The sequence below is a fragment of the Cyanistes caeruleus genome, chromosome 1 (assembly GCF_971803275.1).
Source record: "Cyanistes caeruleus chromosome 1, bCyaCae1.hap1.1, whole genome shotgun sequence".
Taxonomy (NCBI): Eukaryota; Metazoa; Chordata; class Aves; order Passeriformes; family Paridae; genus Cyanistes; species Cyanistes caeruleus.
In genome coordinates this window covers 23,338,355-23,360,217 of record NC_141701.1, presented here as the reverse complement: position 1 = coordinate 23,360,217, position 21,863 = coordinate 23,338,355, and the positions used below count along the sequence as shown (strand labels likewise).

Here is a 21,863-nt window from a genome sequence, read left to right as displayed (position 1 = left end):
AGACAGTCATTATGGTTTACATGGAAATAGTTTTTAAGGCTCAACAATGTATATGGTATAAAGTTAGTGAAACACTTCCTATTTTTATGATTAAGGAATCATCTATATTTTCTATTTTTAAAGTATGTATCTGCTTGGGTACACAGAACATTACATTCTGCTATCTCACAATACCATTGTAACACTGGTTCAGTATTGTTGTCTACAGTGACAAGTGATGAATAAATACCAAATCGTTTTCAACTTAGAGAGCAACTAGCACCAAAAGCCTTGAACACTTCTTACCTAATTCTACTACTGCTGAAAACAGCTGTATGATGAAAAGAGTAAGAATCAAAAGCTGGAATGAAGACTGCATACCACTAAGCTAATGTGTAAAATATATGCTCACAGGAAAGATCTGAACATTAGCTTTAGGTTTAACATTTAGAAAGAACTCTTCCAAGATTTTTATAGTTTGACATGTTTATTTTAGTTGGATGATCAGACTCAATGAACAAGCTGAAACAGTACTCCTCAGCCTCTCAATTGCCTCCCTGTGGACTTCTACAACCAAATGTTTAAAAATATCAGAAATATCTGGATATTTGCATGAAGTAGCTCAACAGTTACTTCTTGTTCCATGCCTCCCTTTCGTGTCTTTCACGGATTACTTCTTTTAGGTATGGTTCAAGATAAGGGTGATCCTGAAAGAGAAGAGAATATATTCAAATTTACAGCAATTCCTACAAACTATTTGTTTCTCATTCCTCCTCAGGTTTGACTAAACACCAACCTATAAAGAAAAAAACAAAAAAAAAATAAAATCCAGCCTTACTTACCCTGAAAAGGTAAACTTTTGACAGGTCTGCAATGACAAGTTCTTTCCTGAAGCAAGCACTAATTCCTAATGCCTCATTATAATGCCTAATGCCTCATCAGGCAAAATGATTCTTCCAGCTATGCCTTTAGAAACAGTGGGTTTTTTGGCAGATACCCAAATGTACAAGATCCACTTTAATTAGTTTGAAGTCCAACAATAATACTCCAGAAAATCTCTTTTTGAGCTTAACTTCTAACCAACACAGTAAACTTGTATTTGATAGAACACCCTGACCACATTTAACACTTACAAACCAAACTGCTGCTTGAGGAAATAAGTGACCATGCATTATTCAATGCAGCAGTTACCTAAGTATGAGACCACATGAAACAGCCTCTGCTTACTCAGAGATGCATTAATACCTGCATACTCTCCTATGGTCAAAAGTTTAACAATAAAATCCCTCTCTGTCAGGTAATCTGGAGAAAACTGTGGTGGACAGTGACGCAAAGTCTGTGAATCAATTCACTACCAAAAAATAAAATTTAGTTACATCTTATGAGGAAAGTGCAGCTTGTTTTTTAAATTACAAGACGACACTTATTTTAATGAATGATTTCCCTTCAAATTATTCTTCCTTGGCACCTTCATCAATAAAAGCTTTGGCTCGAGATTTTTTGCAAGATTAAGAAATTAATCAGAAAAGCAGGGGACCTTCTTTAAGAATTCTAAAGCTATTTACACAGTATCTCTATCTGTCAGCTTATTAGAAGAAATATTTTGTCTAAACACAGTGTGTTGTGATTCTGAGCTGCAGCTTAAGCTCCTGTCATTTTGAGAAAAATTTAGTAATTTGTACTGAAAAACATTTTAGAACTGCAATCAAGTGTTTTCCAGAGGTATCCCATGAGATCCCGGCTCATTTACTCACTGTAAAGAACATGTAAACATGTGTCCCCTCAGAAAATGAAACTCCCAACCAGCAGCCCTAGCAGAGCCATTTAAGACGTGCACCTTGGAAACACTCCATGCACGTACCTCTTCATACTTCACCCACTGGTCTTTTGGAAGGATCTGATGTTTCAAGCTTAAGTCCAGCGCTCGCTTTATGCGAAATACTCTTTCATTGTACAGATGTTCTGGAAGTCTCTTTAATGCTTCTTTTACATCATCATCTTCATGCAATGTATCATCTCGCAATAGCCCTGTACCAAGAAGAATATACAGTATCACTGAATAAATGTTCTTCAGTAAGATTTAGGATTGGCACATGTACCATGGGCAAAACACTTCCAGTATAAAATTATGAAGAAAAACCAATCCAGGAGAGACACTAATTGCTCACAGACAATCCTAAACATTGACTTTCAAAGACTATTTACTTTTTCTGCTCCTTTTCTTAAAGAGGAATAAGGAAAATAGGTATTTAGCTCAATGTGTTTCATGAGAATATACATATACAGAACAAAAACAACTCTGGATCTAAGGAGTGAACTTATGTGCATCTAATTTTATATCTCTCTTTAAGATGACTGTCCAGGCAAAGGGTTTTTGAGAGCTTAGAATCAGCCACAGATGAGACTCCTTCAGTACTGAAGACTTTTTCTCTAAACTGCCATGACCAGATCTCTGCTGACTACATGAAGCTATAGAAACCTGCAGCTCAATGTTGGTGCATGAGTTCCAAATTACAAGTTAAATCAGGGAGAAACACCCAGTCTTCTCAAAACTAAAAACATTTCCACAACTTCTGTGACACAAAGGATTCTTGAAGCTCAACCAACCCTTCTGTAAGATTCAGTATTAACAAAATATTACTTCTGTAGCATTCAGAGATGAAATATTATCATGAAAGATGATTACTACAACAAACCTACTGACTTGTGGTTAAAGGTTTTAATCTCATGTGACTGACTTGGCAATTGTGTATCAATAAAATAAAAATTTCTTTTGAGGCTTTTGGTTTTGCAATTTATTTCAAAGGCACCGGGAGCACTGCTGGTAGTTTAATCACTATATTAAGTTTGGTGCTTCTCTAATTTTCTACTTGCATTTCCAGAGAAGCAGCAGAAGTAAGAATTTCAGCAGACAGGCATTATCAAAGAGGAATTAAGTACTGCATCTTTGGAGGAAGGCTTGTTTACAGGTGATTTTGTAATTTTTTTCTAACTTTTCCTGGGCAGGTATGTTAACTTCCTTTAAGAGATTTGCTTGTATTGTGGTGAGCAATAAATTGCATCTAAATATTGAGATTCTTGTCATCCAAGAGCCGTTCTGCCATCTAAATGTTTGAAACAAATTTGGTACCAACTCTGAATAAAATGAAGACAATACCATTAAGGGACCCTCTTCTCCCTAAGGAAGCCCTGTTTTGACACCTATTCCACCACTGTGCAAGCCAGAGTGATACCAGCTGAAGTTATGCTGACACAAAGGGCAGAATAACTATAACCTTTTTTGCACTTTGGATACTTTGCGTAAGTACTGCAGATAGGCTGACTACTATCTGTGGGAACTTCTCCAGCTTCAAGGGCAGTCTCTGGGTTAGAATACACTGGCCAATGAAAGTGACTTGGTGGGGAAATATAAATAATTGAGTTTGCAGGACTGCTTTGTCAAAGTGTTTTCAACTGCCCCAGACTGGCCTTAGCTGTTATAAGTTAATTTACTGGAACATAAACAAACACAAAAATAACAGAAATAGTTGAAGCTGTTACTGACTTTTCTCACCACAGAAGTAGTAGCTAATTTTGATCAAAAAGACTTATGCCAACATGCATGTTCATATACCAGCTATGAATCATAACTAGTTTGAGAACTGTTACATTTGCAGTTTTTAAAACTCAATGAAACACTTACCAAGTTTGTTGAACCCAGCTGCATTGTAATACCACTTGCGAATCCTGTCTAACAGGCGACCACCTCCTGCAACTGAATGTGACCATCATCAGTTGCACAGCAAGGTAAAATTCAACATTTAAACATTGCTGTGACAGTACACAAGTGTTTGCTGGCCTCCAACATATGCAGTAATGTAACATTTCATCAAGTTTGAATTTAACCATGTGTGACTTGCCTTCTACGTCTCAGTATCCTGTAACTGACACTGAATAGACAGAAAGACTGCTCATTACATACAAGAGTTTAAACTGTTTCACTAAATTTGAATATTGGGCTGCTTTTAGATTTGGAAAAATTCTACCAATTCCTAATCAAAGACAGCAACAAAACTCTTAAGACTCTGTAACACGCACATGAACCAAAACCCATAATGTCTACACACAGCAAAACCACCAGGCTTTTCCAACAATTCATCTAAGTTCCTTGGCTTTTGCTATGTGACTTCAAGCCCAACATATTATTATACTATAATACATACATATTATACGCATTATATACATATTATATTATATATATTATATAACATACAATATACATATTTTATATATATAGATAATATACATATTATACTTCTAGTCTCCTCTCCAGATACTTGACTGCTATTCCTTTTTCAAAGAGCTGCCAAAGACAACCACGAAATCCACACTAAAACCTCAAAAAAAACCAACCAAGCAAAAAAATCAATAAGACAAAAAAATAAACCTCCACACCACATATAGCACGTTCACCTTCCTTCAGATGTGGTTTGGGACGGCAGAGGTGCCTTTACACATAATTAGGTATCTCAACAAGGGATCGAGAAGGCCACGAACGGCACAACACGGGCAATGCAGTGCGGGCGAGCTGTTTGATGTGACTTTTAAGACACCGGTGTTACCACGTGTCCCCCCCAAACATTAGCGGTCATTAGAGCACAACCTCAGCAGGTTACTTAGTTACTCCTTCGTCCTTTAGGGCCAGACAAGGAATAACCTTAGACCAACTGTGCCTCGAGTCGGTATCGGCGCAGGACAGCAATCCCCGAGGCCCCTCATGAGAAGCCCAAGGCTTCCTCTAGTGCTCCCGAGCACTCTCTACGCCCAGAAAGCTCAGGCATGACAGCCAGGCTCCCTGCGCTGCCACGGGAGGGCCGCCGAGGAGACTCGCCCGCCACTGTGGAACCGGCACTCGCTGTCCCCGTCAAGGGCACACGGTGCACAGCGGCTCCCCGGCTCCCCCTCTCCCCGCCAGGGCCCGCCTCGCTGCCCAGCACGGGCCGGGGTGAGCCCAGCGCCGCAGGCGGGTGGGGGACAGGGACGGTCCCGGCCCCGCCGCCCCCCCAAGGCCCCCAGCGCCTCACCAGACGCCTTCGCCGCCATCTTGACCTCGGAGCGGCGCGCGGCCTCCTGGGTGACGCGCGGGGCGGGGCGGGGCCGGCAGTGCCGCCAGGCGCATGCGCCCCGGCGGGAGGGCTGGCATAGGTGAGGGCTGAAAATGATAAAAACAGAAATGAGCTTCGTAAAGCAGGATAAACAAAGCATCGATCGGTCACGCCAAGAAGCAGAAACCTTTCTCTGCTCAGGTAGCGTCAGGTGAGCGGCTCTGCGTTCTGAGGCACAGATCGCTGCATCTGCCCGGCCATTCCCTCAGGAAGGGACCACAGCGTCCGAAAGAAACAAAGTGCGGAGAAAGGGGAGACCAGAAATACTTCAGTCAGAAGTTTGCGGTGTGTTTTTTAATCGTAAAGCCACAACGTTCTTGTCATGATCCTCAAAAAGGTCTTCGAGCCTCTCTCCCCTTCCATTTTAGGACTCCCATTAAATGTTTTGCTACCATTCTTCATCGTAGTTTGGGGAAGCTATTTCGGCAGAAGCTTGTGTATTTAACATTTCAAAGAAACTGGTTTAGCTCTGGCAGCAATCATTTCGACATTTAAAAATACTAAGGAAAGTTAAAGCTCAAAGTTTGAGAAATTCAAAATATACACAGTGTATAATATAACTTCTGTTACAATGTAAGACATAGTAATAAGGCTAGTGCAGCAAATCTGCGAAAGTTAACTCAAACAATATGAACCCACAAACTTTCTATTAACATTTTTACTATAAACATTTTTTTACGAGACTGAAGACTGCCGTTTGTTATTAGCATTTAATACAGTCAGAATCCAAGTAAGCATATTGGACTTGAATACTTTTATTTAACAGGAGGAAATGAGGGAAAGTGCTTATTCATCACATTTCAGTCACCATGAAATTTGTTATGCATCTCCACCAAGAACAATCTATTTAATAGAGTATTTCAAGCAATCATTCCAGGCCAATGGAACAGGAAACATGAGAAAAAGGACAAAATAGATCATCTCAGCTATATTGCAGACAATGACTGGGGTTTTTCAATGTGTTTCAAAGAAATTATTTTTCAAATTCTTAACTTGGATAAATAAGAATTTGTCCAAAGTCATAACCCCAAGATCACTACTATTCTCATTCTTTAAATCTCTTCAGCCTTACTTTATTTCCCACCTATTATCAGAATTTAACCTTTTGAATTTTATTCTGCTGTGTTCATAAAAATTGCTATTTTTAGCTTCAACAATGATGTTTTAAAACACTGGGGCTTTTTCAATAAATAAGCTCAAATCCAAATTAAAACATTGTGATTTCAGATTTCCTGAACTGTTTTTAATGATTGAATGGAAACTTCTAAACAGTATCAGGAAGTTTGCATGTGGATTTAGGCAGCTTTTTCATTTTTCCCAAATACACTGTGACGCATTTGGTAATTCCATATTAATGTGCTTTGTTTAATGATAAGATTAAGTATTTCCAATACTCCCATGATGCACAATGTCAGCATTTACTTCAGCTTTTACAACTGACTAATTCTATCACCTTAATATATACTATAGCCTCTTTTAATATAGTTACTTCTATAATAAAACCACACAAATCTCATTGGTATGAGGGGGCAGAACTGAACAAGGGGAAGAGAAAAGTAACTAAAAGTCCTTTTAGATTTCAGGGACAAAACCAGCTTTATTTTCTTTTTATAATTTGCCTAAATTAAGTTTGCTGGTTTTTTGGGTTTTTTTGACATTTATAACCAGCTTTTAGGATACTAATTTCAGCAGCCCACCTCACTAGGAAACACCATTGTAACCTATTGAAAAAATGCCTTTCTGTATGAGGAGCTTCACATATTAATGGTGTGATTCTTTCTACCTTACCAGGAAAATAATAACATTATTATTTCAAGCAGGTAAACACAACACTACTTCATTACCACACTATCTTGCTATTCTAGCTTTTGGAGGAGAGGGTGAAAGGAGAAGACAACAGAGGGCAAGACAGGGAATAAGTCACTAGCCAGTTTTCCAATCTCCAAAAATTCTGCTGTTATCAAAAGAAAAAAGAATTTGAATTTACCTTTCTGTTAATGTGCTGCATCATCCACTCTGAATTAATTGCAAGGCTTGCATTAGTAGCAATCAACACATTGGCTCAATCCCTCTGAAATACATTTTTAAATTACTATTACTGTGAGCCTTTAAATCCTACATGCTTCGCACAGTGACTTTTTAACCAGTAATTAAAAAGTTAAGACGCCTTAAAGGGAAGTAGTTTTATAAAGTATGTTTATTTTGTAACTTAATTCTATAAATTTTTACATGTGTTACTAATTAAAGTGTTTTTAAGAAATTTTCAAAGTCCTGCATGGACGCTTTGGCAATCTCTGTACAAAACACCTCATCGGGCAAGGAAACCAGCTGATCCAGAGAGATGTAGCTGGGTTGTGCTGGGTCATACTGGGCTCTTCCCAAGAATGCAAGAAACATATGCCTTTCTCTGATTCGTAATAGTTTTGAGTTGAAAACCTAAAAAAGAAAAAAGGGAAGATTGTTTTAGGTTCTCTAAATTTCAGACCCTGAGGCATTGAAAATAAGAGCCTTTTTTAGACAAACTGAGTATCTAGGAAGCAAACAAATAATACACTTATTTTCCTATAATTTATGTCAAACACCAGGTAGGTTACATTTATATATAAATTATCTAAACTCTAAATAAATACTTCAATACAATATGCTGAGAGACACACAACAGAAAACAGGGAAACAAAAAACCTGATGTGCTTGGGAGTTGTTTCTATATAACGACTATATTATTTTTGTGTAATCGCAGCCAAGAGAGTGGAGATATCCAGTAGCAAGGAGCACTTTCCGTGTAGTTTGGATTTGTAGTTTCCCTGTCATTTGGATCAGACAGATCCAAATGACCACTGTTACAAGGAAGAAATGAAGAGGTGATCACATTAGGTGGCATAATGCAAACAATAAAGTGGCACAGTATCAAGGGCAAAGGTGAGTGGATGTAACTTCTGCCATCATAATATGGCCAAAAGGCACCGTATGGTGGTTCAAAACAACCATTTGTCTTCTGCTGCACAGCAATGCCTACTTTGAAGATACCTGATCCAAAAAAAAAAAAAAACTTTGTCAAAGATGAGAACAGTGGTAGGGGAAACACAAAAGAAATCAGCAGGACATTTAAAAAGAGAGTGAAGTGGGGAAGATGAGATGCACAGTGAAGTCATAAAAGCAAAGCTTTATGTTCATTCCTGAGCAGTACCACTGAACAGAGAGAGATGCTATGGAGGAGACAATAATGAAAATGTGAATGCTACAGGAAGCAGAGATTTTACTAAAAAAGAGGTCAGAGACTACTGCATTGATGGAAGAAGAATTCCATGAGGATGCAAACTAATTTGAACAAAGAGGGAAAACCAAAACGACTGCTCCTCCTCTACATTTCTTGAATTTTAAGAGAAAGTCAGAATACAGGATAAAAAAAACCAAAACACTTAACTACTATTTATGGAGATAGCTGACAGAAAGAATGGCTACAAGAGGAGCTGTAACATCAGAGAATTTGACCCCTAAAAAATTCCTGTATACTCCCTATTTTCAACATTACTGTCACTCAGGATAGAAGTGAGTACAGATGGAGATAAATACACATTTGTGAATGCACAAGTTAAAGACCCAACCATATGTAGATTGTTGTGCACTACCTGTATCCTGGAACTCAAGAGTTTTGGAGGGTGAAAGGGAAGAACAGGAAAGAAAAGGAGAGTCTGGGCCAAGAACAAGAAACAGAGGAAACTCTCCACTTACCCTTCCAAACAAAAAGAAGAAAATGATGAGGTGAAGCACCAGAAAGCAAACAATAAGACAACTGAGAAGTAAGCAAAACTTGTGGTCGCTTACTGATCAAGGAGGCCAAAGTGACACAGATGAGTGTTAGAGCAAGCATCCTTGTTAAGTAAAGATATATTAAATAGCAAGATAATCAAAACTCTGGGGAGCAGTTTTATTCCCTCATATAATTTTAGCTTTCTAGCCACTTAGATTCTCTACTAGACTTGCTTTAGAAAGAAAATGACTGCCATTCAAAGCTGTAACTTGTGTTTTCATTTTCACGTTGTAAGAAGACAGTGCAGTGCAACTGCATGTCAGCATTGAATGAAGTGACTAACACTTTCAGCTTTTAATTTGTGAGGAAATAGCAGTAATGAGAAGGTAGAAGAAACCCCCAAAATAGTAATCAGGAAGCTAATCTATTTTTAATCTCATGGTATTTTAGCAATTGCTGCAGGAATAAGACCAATGAGAATGATTGCCTAATTGGCAGAGCTTATCTTACACCTTGACACTATTTTCAGATCCTAAATTTTCTAAAGCTTATTTTTTAAGCAGACAAACCTGAAAGGAATGTTTATATAATATCTATACATATATATATATATCTGTGTGTATATATATATACATATAGTGTTATCTAATGAACAGATCTTCTGCATAATCTGTCTTCTCTTGTGTCTCTTAGGCAAGATTTCAGGACAAGCAAATCCCTAAGCAGGCACTAATCTCACTTGCATGAATACAGAAGATATGAGCATGACTACCTCTGTAGAAAATTCTCAAGACTGTGGGTAGTGATGTCACACATGCTAAGGGGAAAAAAAGCAGCAGTTCCACACTAAAATCCTCAATAGTTTTTGGATTGCTAATAAAAGTTATCCCAATTAGAGTGATAGCCACAGGCTAGCTGAAGAATTCACTTCTGTTCTGCATAGAGCAAGGCTCCACCTTCAGCACATTAGTGAAGTGCCTGTGACAAGAGCACCTACAATTTATTCCCAGATTAACAACTCACCTGAGGAAAGCGAGTAAGCATGTGGTGGGGAATGCCCATTATGTTGTGTAAGTAGTCAAATGTCTGTTTGAGTCTCTTTTTACTTGCAGTTAAAATCTTGGGAGTTTTATACACTATCTGTTGAATTTCATTACGTTGAAAACCAAGTTCAATTTGACAAACCTGAAAAAGAGCATAATTTTATCTTCACAAGTCAGCTACAGCAAACTTAGCTTATTTTAATGTGCCACTAAAATAAATTTATGCAAAATTCTTTTATCCTTTATACAGCAACACGCATGCAAACCACAAAAATATCTGCCACTTCAGTTCTTCTCAAGTCAGACGATGCAAATTTTTTATCGTTCTGGATGAAAGTGTAATTTGTTTATAAAATACCCCCAAAATAAAGATGACTTCTGTGAATGTTATGTATTTTTCAGCTTATCTGAGATATGAACAAAAACCCCATGTCTCCATATGTATGGTAGTTACAAGCATAAAAATTCTCCCCTAAGAGTCCTTTATCATTTTCAACACCAAGCTGTCAAGAGACTTTCTTCTCATGGAGCTGATGAGCTCCATAAAGCACAGCACTCAAATAGCTAGCACCTACTTTTGCTAATGTGTTACCTCTCATGTATCCAAGTTATATTTGTATAATAGGGAGTATAATTTCTATAGTCTTCAGATTGTTAAATCTAAAAGAGATGTGTGGAATATGCGGTCTATTTAATTTATTCTACAGTTCAATAATGTCTAAAGTAAGACATCTTTTTCAGAGACTGCCTTGACTTCAATTATGATTTCCCCAAAGGAAAACAGAACACATTTTTTCAATAAAATCATGAGCACTCCTCCCAAAGTACAGAATGGCAACCAATTAATTGAGTTGTTGAGAAAGAATTCAGCATACAAGAGTGTCTGTTAACTCAGTAATTTCTTCTATCTCCAGTGACACTTAGAAGCAGCTTGTTTTCAGTTGTGAAGTAGGTGTGCTTGCCAGTTAATATAACCAGACTTTCATATCAAACTAAGGTACTTCAATTGGCAAGAAGGTGGTGGTGTTTTTGTTTGCTCAGTTTGATGTACCAAGAATACAGCTCTTTTCCAGAACTTCTTGTCAAATGAAGGGAAGGGCTTAGGATCTGGGTTTTGAATTTACCTTAGGACTTCCAAATCCTTACAGGGAACTGTTTCTAGAGGCAACTATAATCAGGTCTTTCAAATCCTCATTTTAACTTTCTGCTTTAGAAATATTTGTGCACCACACAAAATACTAATCAACTAAGACAGCATTCAAGTATGAAAATAAGTGTTTGTACATGAGTGGTATCCTCCATGGACCTGAGCTGACAGGGGTAACTTCCTGCATCAAGATGCACAACCAGAATTAAGACACTGTGTTAAATCACTGCAGATATAAACCTAGGCCCACTGTAGAGGTAATTGTGGCAAGAATCTTGAGCTCTTCTACTGTGGAACAGCTCCCTTGACATGATCTGTGAGCTGAAGTGTAAGTTGCTTTGACTGCACTCAGTTTGACAGTAAACATATTTAATATTCAAGAACTCTCTAGGCCACACATGCTAATATCCTTATTAGGATAAACCTCAGCAATACTCAACAAAGTATGTATTTTTCCCACAATAGGCAGTAGTAATGCAAGCTTTCAGGTTTTACCATCTCTAATTGTGCTTGATGAAACCCTCAGAGGATGGACTAAGCCATCCTTCAGCACATTTAGTCCATGACTGGTATCTTATGACAACCAATTATCAGCTACTGTACTTGTTTCTAAATAACAGTCAATTCAGAATGAGGGATACAGCCTGATCACTTCTGAACCATTGGTACATGATTTCACTTTCCAAGTACTGTCCTCCCACCACCAGTTTAGGACATACAGATCTGAACACAGATTCTGAATCCAACCTCCTGAAAAGCTTGAGCTTTTAAGAATTAGTAGATTCCAGCAACAAGGACCTAAAAATCCTTCCTTTCTTTCCCTCTCTCACACATTTTAAAAATAGAGGTGCTAGGCTGTATTTCTTGGTAGATAAACAAGATAGTCACATGGAACTGAAGAACTTAAAAACACATTCATTATAATAATGGCTCCCTAGCCTGTGGAAACAATGTGTGTTAAAAAGAAAGCACTATTAATTAGAACAGTCTGCTACTTTCCAGTCTCCTCCCTTACCACACACACATTTCAGATTGCAAGATTTCTAGTCTTTAATAGTTTCAGAGAAGTGAGTCTATCTGAAAATTATATATTTTGATTCACAGTTACTTGTTATAGGATAATGGAATTCCACAAATTGTTACACTACATCATGCTGTTTGGCCTCGATGGCTTTACAGCACAGTAATTAAACCAATACACAGTTACATTTTCAAAAGGGAAAGGAATCCCTGTGGGTTTGAAGTTATTTACCCAACAGTTGTTAATAACGACCATCTGCTATCAGACAATAGGTGTCAAATGCACATTTTGGCAGGCTAGTTACCTGCCAGGAGAAAAATAATCAGCTGCACATTTCTTGCTCCTAAATACTTACGGACAATCTAAGTTAGCAAAAAAACATAATAATTAAAGAGGAGGGGAAAAAGACTGAGTATTTTTTCTACTCATTAAAAACTATTTTAACCATTTATGTCATCACATAGCAACTTTTGGCAGGAAGGCACTACATCAGAGTAGAAGGCAGATTAATGTAACACTCTATGTATTGGGTAAGCTTGCACGCTATAGAGGAAAATACATTGTTTAATAGTTATTTTAGATCATCACTAAAATTATTTCATTGAATTCTTTCTGTACACAATCCCCTACAGGAATTTTATATTCTGATAACTCAAACTATATGGATATACAATATATTCTTAATATCTATTCATAAGCTCACCTGAAGATTTTCTTTTACAGGCTCTAATTTGCCAGTCAGTAGCCTTGGAAGACGAATTACCAGATCCTTTGTCTACAATCAGGAAAAACACATAAATTAAAGAGTTTTACTGAAGGCTTCTTGGTAAATTTAACTGTGAAAGAAAGATCCTATATATACTTTTTTTTGTATTTAATTTTGTAGTTCATTTTCTCTCTACACCAAAGGTGAATTTGCATGAAGCAGCAGTATATTAAGATGCAAAACATTACTCAAATACGTTCTTTTGGAAAACAAAAAAAATAATACAATTGTAAAGCAAACAGGAAGAGGGTAAAAGCATGCATCAAAAGGAGAAAGTATGCTCAAGTGCCCAATTTCTCTCAGCCCTCAAGTTGTTTTTTCCCATCTTTTTAAAAAAAAATAACACACTACCCAATGGAGGCTATAAAAGGATTTTTCAGCAGCAGTGGTGCTAACTTCAGAATCTGGTTAGTCCAGTGTAACAGCACTACAAGAAATTACTCCACATTCCCTAAGGTTTCTGATTATTTGTAATCCACCCCTGAGTACAAGGTAGAGACTAAACCCTTTTCTGAGGAGATCTCTCATCTCAAACATGAAAAGGCCAGCAACAGGGCACTGCAGCAGCTATGACTGTTCAGCTAATAGAAGAACCCTAGATTGTACTTGGAATTTGGCATTCATTGCGATCCCCACCTACTGCAGGACACAACTAACTTATTCCAGGCAAGTCCAGCTACTGAAGATCCCTGAAGCACAGGGCTGAATACCCACTAAGCAGGTAATGTGGTATGCACTCATGAGCAAACCCAGAGGTCACTCTTGGTGACCTGAGCATATGATTTGGCATTTATCTTGATATGATACAGATTAGATTACTTTTTAAATGATTACTTAAGTATGTTACAGTATCTTAAAGAGATGAAGAGCAACAAATAATTTTGCAGAAGTTAAAAGAACTGCTTGCTGTTTCAGAAATTAATTCAGTACTCTGAATCAGACCCACCTCAAATAATAAAACTGGACATACACATGCTTATTTGATAATAACGTGTAGCAGGTCATCTTCAGAACCTGTACTTCATGTCCTCTGAATGTTAGGTATCACTTCCACAGACAGTTAAAACCGTGTTACCCTCCTGTAACCCTCTAGTGATATGACTGATGATAACACAATGTTTGTTGATAACCTCCAAACACTCAGGAGTATTCATATCGCAAGACCTTACAACTGTCACTAACAAAATACCTGAAGACTTCAGTCTTTACCTTTTTTACACTGAGACCAAGTTCATTTTTGAAGAAACCCAGTCTGTTATCCAGTCTTTCCACTGAAAACAACAGCAAATATGGAGCTCTTGAGACCATCTGAGCAATTTCTGACTTACCAAATTTTTTTGATTTTAGGTAAGCCACTCTAGAAAGAGAACAAAAACAAAATAAAATCCAGTGATGAAAATTTTACTGCCCCCATTTATTCAGTGATCACTTAAATTCCTCAGTGATATCTTATAAATGGACAGATGTTCTAGCATTAACATGCAACCCTGCCAAAAATAATTAGGGTGAAATCTGCATTTATTGTAAAAGCAAAATACCCTCCCTTCCAATTAATTAGAAGTAAAATAAACTTCAGAGCAGAATGCCAATACTAAAGACAGATTTTAATTCCTTCCAGCTGTACTTAAGCAGATAACTGTGTTAACTTACATTTAACTACCAGCCTGTCTCCTAGATTGCAAACACAGTAATAGATCATCATAGGGTATGGACAAGAAAACATATACAGCCTTTTGCTATTTTAATGAATTCCATTTCTACTGCTGAAAGAGCAGAGTACTATACCTCATACATTCCTGCTTTGCCGATATCATTGGAGTAGGAATATCATACAATGATGTTGTGTGTAGAGATAGTGTTGAAAAAGACATTTCTACATCAGCTGAAGTTACATTTGCCACAAATAGGTCCTTACTTTCAGTCACTAACAAGTGGTCTAACAAGTGAGTAACAAACATCTGGTCCTCAGAAAGCAAGAGGAGTTGACTAAAGTTTTGATATTTAACAGAGCTTGCTTGCTTTCTTTCCAAGTCAAAACTTTTTCCAAACTTCGTTGATTTCAGTGAAAGTGAAATCTTATTTTGAATACCACTTGCAGTAGACGATTACCATAGCTCACAGAAAAAAAGGCGTAAGAGGGGAAATACAGCACACAAAGAGATACAATCCACGTACTACCGTGTACTAAAAGACAATTTGGAGAGGCTTCCTCTGGTTATAATGAGAGCAATTGCAATATGAGAAGTATTTGCAGTCAGATCAACTTAGAGCATTCAAGAATTGGTTTATCTGGTAGTAATTAAGATACTAAATGAGTATTTATGTATTAAATGAATATTCTGCAGAAGCAGATATTCAGCAAAAAATGGGCTCTGTTAAACCATATCTTGTGTAGAGAAAAAAAATAAAATTTCCTCCTAGTCACTACAACTTCCCTCTTTCCACAAATCCTCAGAAATTAAGTTATCACAAGCCAAAAACTTCCAGATGGAAGATATAAGAACGAGCTCTATAGAGGACCAATTCCTAACTGAGCAGGCACCCCAACACAGAAGGTAGCACCCTAGGCTCTAGACAATGTCAGTGGAGCTGGCACAGCTTCCAAGCATCCCAGAAACAGCTAAGTCCTGGTTTAGGGCAAAGTCACCCCAGGACAGCAGATTAAAAATCTTTTGGCTGTCCTGACTCCACTTGTTTTCTGTTAACAAGTCATTAAGATTCACACCTGAAACATTTCTTCCTGGAAAGGCAAGAGATTTAAAAGAGGGATGGCAAGATTGTAGTAACCTGACTCTAGAAACTAGTATATCAAAGGAATACAACTATGCAACCTGGCCAAAGTTTGAGATACATCTGTGAGTGCTGGCACCAAGGTTAGCCCTCGTTCTGCTACAGGGCTCAGCAGTTCTATGTAGCATGTTAACAGTTTTAAGTCATCATTAACACCAGCATAAAACAAAGCATCTGGTGCAGCTGCAGTACAGACACTGATTTGCAACTGTCAAAATCGTTAGGAATTATGGAATGTTTTGACTTTTACAGTGTTTATCTGAAGTCAAATGCCAAACCTATTGAAATTTGTGTTTTGTTTCCTGGCAACATGGAATCCATAGCAATAAAACATTCCAGAGTGATGTAATCAATACCACGTCCATCTGCACCGAACTGTTTATGCAAAGGTGATACTCAGCTCTCAAAAGACAGCTATATGAGACACACTCACTTCACAGCCTTTACAGCACACTTACTTACTTTAAAGCCTGCAGGAAATCATTCACAAGTGTTAAACTTACAGAAGAATCACACTGGAGAAAATTAAGAAGAAATTGGATTGCTCTGTTTAGCCCCTACTTCACTCACCAGCCAGTGCCACAAGAGTGTCACTAAAAATAAAATCTGACTTCCTGGAAGAGTTAGGATATTTATCACAAAAAAAACCATCAAACCTCTCTTCAGAAGAGCTTAAGCAAAATGTTCTGATATCTAGGCTCAAAACTAGTGCTGGAAAATGACACAGGGTATTTTTTTGTTTTTTTCAGAAACAATATCCATTTTTTTTGGATATTGTTTCTGAAAGGCCCCTTATTGAATACAAGATTAGAAAAACAGAGGGGAAAGAAGTTAGGTCTATTTTATACAATAATCTACTCATGCACCTGTTTCTATATATCTGTATTTTCATATGTGTGTTTCGGAGAGAAATGCTACTACATGCAAGAGCCAGAACAACACTTTCTTCTCTGGAGTACTGGGAAGTTTTGAGTTCATTAAACATGCATATACATACACATGAGTTGTTCTGAAAAAAAACCTATTCAATTAGGAATAATATTATAAATAAAATTAATTTTAAGGACTGAAGAACAGTTTAGGGCCATATAAGTGTGAACAAAGACACACGTTAGCTCATTGTAGTGTTGTGTTGAGTTTCAGCTGGACAACAGGAAAAAAATGTCACCAAAATCTCCTGCTGGTATTAGATGTCAACACAGAAGAGATCGGGTCTGCTTCTTTGATTGCAGAATTCATGAGGTTTCAAATTGTGCCTGAAGAGTTTAATATAGTCTTACAAAGTTATGTAAAGCCTCAGAGATGTCATTTTGGAAAGAAAGCTGACATGAGTAAAGCAAGTGGCCTAGGATGGCAAGCTGCTTCCTCTGTGGCAGAGAGACAGGAATGGGCAGTAAAATTTGTTAACAGTTTTAATATGGACGAACGTGTTGACTTATGATACCATCACAGGTTAGTGTCAACAGATGGGGAGACACAAGAACATGGAGCCAGGGACTGAGTAAGAAAGAAGGCAGCACAGGTTCCTTCAGGCAAGATTAAACCAACTGGGAAACCAAAAACCAGGGGGCTTAACACCCTGCTACTGCTTGAAAGGCTTACCTGGTTTCTAAAGCTTCCAGATCTTCACCAAGGATGTATGGATTTTTGGTCAGGAATGGTCCCAGTTGATTGTCTTCTACACCCACATCCTTAAGAAATAGAAGTATTTTTTTTACATCTTTTTCAAAGTCCAAGGTCAGTAAGAGCTGACCTGCCTTTTGACGTTTCTCCACTTGGGATAAGTCAACTCCTACAACAAACAAAATTAGAAAGTGTTTTAATTAAACACAGACCCTGCTTTCTGTAAATGTTTCACAAAGGCATGTTGGAATTTATAGGACTACTCAATTTTTTGCACTGATTTTGCATACTTTAATTACTCAACACAGCAAGGCTGCAACACCTTGTATATTGTGGAAAGAATCCAGATAAAATAAGCAGTCATTTTAGAAGCTTTTGCTGAGTTTATTTTTTGATGGAAGACATGTGCAGTGAATCCTGCATGTGCCACATTTAGAGACCTGCTCTTGATGCACAGAGGTACACGTGCGTGGAATTTCCAAATCTGTTATAAAAGGGAAGAGGACAATTTTGCAGTGAAGTGACTTTGTATACTGACTTACACATGGCAATTTCTTACTACATGGGGACAGATTCCCCCTCTCAAATATTCATTTCTCTAACCTCTTTCTAATCTTCCTTGCACGTTTGGGCAACAAGATGGTCAGGAAGTTTGAACTCGGGTATCTCTGTAGCCCAAGTGTTTTTTGATGAGAAGGAAGATTCTCATCAATCCCTTCCCTCTTGCCTCTCCAGTGTGCTGCACCTCACTCCTAAGATTATGCATAGCAACCAATCTTTTTCCCTCCTTCCAAGGATGGAGAGCTACAAAGTATTTTGCCGCAAATGAAAGTATCCTTAACCAGCCCAAAAGAAGAAAGACCAGTTAAGTAACACAGCGATTCCCCACCTCCTGAAGCTGTGGGAAATGCCTCCTTCTAACACCCACAGCACTAAGGTACTAACATCAGCCAGTTTTGCTCCCCAGTAGTATGGCATTGCTAGTGACACAGTCCCCTCTTTTTGTCCATTTACCCTGGATAACATTCTGCAGCTTTTTACCATTGGTCACTGTTCCCATTTTCAAGTTTACAAGATAACCAGTAAGAGCAAAAAACAAATTACAGGATCTTTAAAGCTCCTGCCATAGGCAGACCACACAAACAAAATCACACATACCTAGGTGGACAAGTTTTGCAAGGGTTTCTGAGTGATCAACGTAATCTCGGAGTGTGGAAGACTGAATGGGGAGAAGAGGTTCTGCAATGATCTGTACAGCTTCTTCCTCAGAAATCACTTGCAAAGCAGATGAAGGTGGGATGTCATCCCAGTCTAAGAAACAAATATAGAAGACCCAAATACATTTTGTGAAAGATAAAGCTGCTCTCACCAAATGTTATACAGAGCTCTTAAAATCCTTTTCAAAATGCAGGAACACTGTGCCATGTGGTAAACAGCCAACCCATTATTTGAAAACATAAAAACATAGACATTGCTCCCAGTTTTTGCCTCTGTTCCATCTCCTGGTCACTGCCCATCAACTTTTACTTGTATGGCCAAATATGAGAGTAGTACCCAGCAAGCCTGCCCTCAGTCTGCTGCCTAGACCGCTGCAGACAACAGATCACATCACCCTCTGGAAAAGGATCGTCTTTCATGTCTTCACAAATGCATTCCTGCCTGATCACAGCTAGATAAAAGGCTACTGCAAAAATTATTTTTCATAACCTGACAAGCCCACTACTTTGTGGCTCTCCTGAATGTGATGCCTGAAATGCAGCTGTTTTAACTTTTAACATATTTCACAGCCAGCTCCAGACAAGTTATTATGTCTTATCCATTACAGAAAGGCAGCTGACTGCCACTATCTCTAAGAGCAAAAGGAATAATTTCCTACTCACTAAGGTTTAAATGGAACATCATTATACTTTTTTTCCCTTAAGTGTTCCAAGTCACAGAATTCAGTGCCTTTAAAAAAAAAATAAAAAAAATCTCTTGACAGATCTATTATTCCATTGACAGGAGCTCACAGCAGCAAGATTAAGATCACTGTTTGCAGGCTAGCTGCTAGCATCCACAACAATCATCAGTTTGATTACTGATCAGATGCCCCAATTATAAACTCTGCAGGAAGGGGACTTTCTGTGCCCTATACCTTTGTATAATTGCTTCCTAGAGACCATGACCAGACTCTTCCATGTCAAGATACAAAGGCACACCAGAACTCTACTAGGGCAGATTGCAAAGTAATTAGGATGTGCCTAATGTTCCAGGAAGAGTTGCACAGACTAGCTTGATAGCTGTTGAAGGTCTTGTCTTTTTCTCACAGACTCAGAAACAAAAGCACAGTAAAATGTTTTCAGCAACATTTACACACTGAACAGGAACTCTCTAGGAATCTATAAGAATATCAAGTGGTTTTTTTCAACTTGTTGAGGACCAAACCGATATACAATAAAGTCCATTCCAGATGCATGCATGTCTTGTACTGCCACTTTAAGGTCTTTATACTTCCTATTTGGAATCATACTTCAAGTTACCAAACCCCCCCCCCCCCCCAAAATTATCAATTATGTTTATATTCCATTTATAGACTGTCAGCTGGGAAAAATGCTACACACACACACAGTCTCCAGTCAGTCTGCTGGCAGATAAAAATCTAGCATGTGGATAAACTGCATCACAGGTGCAGCCACATACCAGCTGGCTGACCCATCATTTTGGTGCAGCAACCAACTACACACACAGATCTCTGTTGTGGCTCTGAGCTACAACAATCCAAGTAATCCAAAACCCCAAATAATAAACTCTATACAATCCAGGCTGACGGGGCTCAAAGAAAAATCTGAACATACAAGGCTATTTAGTAATTCAGAGTAAGTTTCCACAGCATACCCCAAGTAATTTGAAAGGATGGAAATGCTATAATCCTTGCTTGGATATAAAAGTATGTGGGAAAAAAGTGAGTAAATTTCCTCAGGGCAACAATACTAAGGCACAGTTGTCTTTCTCTCATCTCTTTTCCTCAGAAGACAGTCGGGAGAGCATTTCTCATCAGGGCAGTGCTTAAGGAGGCTTCACACTAGTGCCTCCCGTTGGTCATCCTTGTTCCCTCAAACGGCTGTGCACTGTGAGCTGCTTCATGCGTGGAATCTCCTAGCCTCGCTCAAAATTAAAAAAATAAATAACAAACACCAACACCCCCCCCCAACCAACCACCACCAACAAAACAACAAAAAACCAACCAACCAAAAAAAAAAAAAATAAACAAAACCAACAGACAACCAAAAATCCACACACAAAAACCAAAACAAAACCACCAAAACTAAACACCCAAAAAAACCCCAAACCAAAACCCTTTCATTTGTGAGGGAAAAGCAAATGCTCAGCAGACGCAGGTAAGGTTATGAAAACTCCTTCACACAGCAGCTCCAGACCTACATTTCTACCCAAAACATTATACCTTTATCTCACTTTAAAAGTATTCTTTGCATTCTACGTTGACCATAAATATTGGAATTAACTACAGAGCTAATCAGAAGTGAAAGTCAGAAACTCCAGATACATATTTTAGGCAAACAGGACAAAAAAAGGAGAACCCAGCTGGGGTTAAATCACAGCGTACTGAAAACATAATTTGAAGATTCGGGAGAAATGGTGTCCCTTAAAGCCTCTTACCTTCGTCCAGTATTTCTGCATTCAGATCAGGTAATATTTCTGGTTTTGTTTGTTCCTGTTGTACTGAAGGTAAGTTACTTTCGGGAGAAGAGAAGGATACATCCTTGGCGCTGTCGGGCGGGGAAGAGCTTCCTACAGACAGCTGCCTGCACGCCTGCAGTCTGCACGGAACGAGCTCCCTTCCAGCAGGCAGCACAGCCACAGGGGCAAACTCACGGCAACCGCGACTCCTCCTCAGCCTCCCGGGAAACTCAACAGCACGGGCCGTGCTCAGCAGGCAACACCAGCGGGAGACGTGCCGAACCCACACAGCCATCATCCACCTCAGCACAGCATCCTAGAGAAATACAGTGCGGAGTGACACAGGCGCTGCCTGCCTCGCTGTAGAGTCGGGAGCGTGAATCCACCGGGCGTTACAGCGATCCCTCACTACGAAGCACCACGTAGCTGCCTTAAGGCTTTAAACGTACAACAAACGGGGGAGCCGGGTCTGAAAGCCTCCGCCCGCCGCCCTGTACGACAGCCATTCCCTGGGGAGCACGGGGGAAGCCCAGCCAGGACCTAAGCCCTCTCAGGGGGACGGGGGCCTCCGTGTATAGCTACCACCACACACCGGCTACAGGGCGGTGAGGCTGGGTTGGGCCGCGCTCGCCGCCCTCCCCTCACAGGGCTCCCCACGCCGGCAGCCGCTGGATGCGGCCTGCGGGAGAAGGGGCAGGGCCGCCCGGCCCAGGACCAGCACCCACCAGCCCCTCACCTGCGCCGCACGGCCCGACCCACGTGTGCGCCCCGCTCCCCGGCCCGCCCCGGGCGAGACCACCCGGGAAGAAACAGAGGGGGGAAACAGGCAGCAGCACCCTTCTCTCCGGTGCTCTAAAGCGGCGATGTGGCCCCGCCTCCCCCCCTTCCCTCGCTCCGTTGCTCCCTCCCTGGCCTCGTGGG

The 21,863-nt window shown here is 39.3% G+C and overlaps 2 protein-coding genes across 3 annotated transcripts; both read right to left on the bottom strand.

Annotated features, from left to right (window-relative positions):
• Positions 1 to 447: 447 nt before the first annotated feature.
• Positions 448 to 5,124, bottom strand: UQCRB (ubiquinol-cytochrome c reductase binding protein). Its single transcript, XM_086882078.1, has 4 exons — positions 5,043 to 5,124; positions 3,662 to 3,733; positions 1,841 to 2,007; positions 448 to 686 (listed from the first exon to the last, which is right to left on the bottom strand). The coding sequence occupies exons 1-4, from the start codon at positions 5,059 to 5,061 to the stop codon at positions 609 to 611; spliced, it is 336 nt and encodes a 111-aa protein (XP_086738204.1). The 5' UTR covers positions 5,062 to 5,124; the 3' UTR covers positions 448 to 608.
• Positions 5,125 to 7,302: 2,178 nt separating this feature from the next.
• On the bottom strand, positions 7,303 to 21,863 carry MTERF3 (mitochondrial transcription termination factor 3). Of its 2 annotated transcripts, none has more exons than XM_023918105.2 (8): positions 21,679 to 21,863; positions 20,922 to 21,258; positions 18,423 to 18,575; positions 17,244 to 17,433; positions 14,061 to 14,208; positions 12,789 to 12,860; positions 9,898 to 10,059; positions 7,303 to 7,559 (listed from the first exon to the last, which is right to left on the bottom strand). In XM_023918105.2, exons 2-8 carry the CDS (start codon positions 21,238 to 21,240, stop codon positions 7,365 to 7,367), a joined length of 1,239 nt encoding a protein of 412 aa, XP_023773873.2. In that variant the 5' UTR covers positions 21,241 to 21,258; positions 21,679 to 21,863; the 3' UTR covers positions 7,303 to 7,364. The 2 variants fall into 2 exon arrangements, with proteins under 2 accessions (XP_023773873.2, XP_023773874.2); XM_023918106.2 differs by having other exon boundaries at positions 21,535 to 21,699.

Coding starts and splice junctions, on each gene's coding strand:
- UQCRB (XM_086882078.1), bottom strand. Junction 2,008..3,661: donor AGCTGGGTTCAACAAACTTG/GTAAGTGTTTCA, acceptor TTCTTGGTACAG/GGCTATTGCGAGATGATACA. Junction 687..1,840: donor AGTGGGTGAAGTATGAAGAG/GTACGTGCATGG, acceptor CTTCTCTTTCAG/GATCACCCTTATCTTGAACC.
- MTERF3 (XM_023918105.2), bottom strand. CDS start 21,240: ATGATGGCTGTGTGGGTTCGGCACGTCTCCCGCTGGTGTTGCCTGCTG. Junction 14,209..17,243: donor CTGGAAGCTTTAGAAACCAG/GTAAGCCTTTCA, acceptor TTCTCTTTCTAG/AGTGGCTTACCTAAAATCAA. Junction 12,861..14,060: donor TTGGTCTCAGTGTAAAAAAG/GTAAAGACTGAA, acceptor TCCTGATTGTAG/ACAAAGGATCTGGTAATTCG.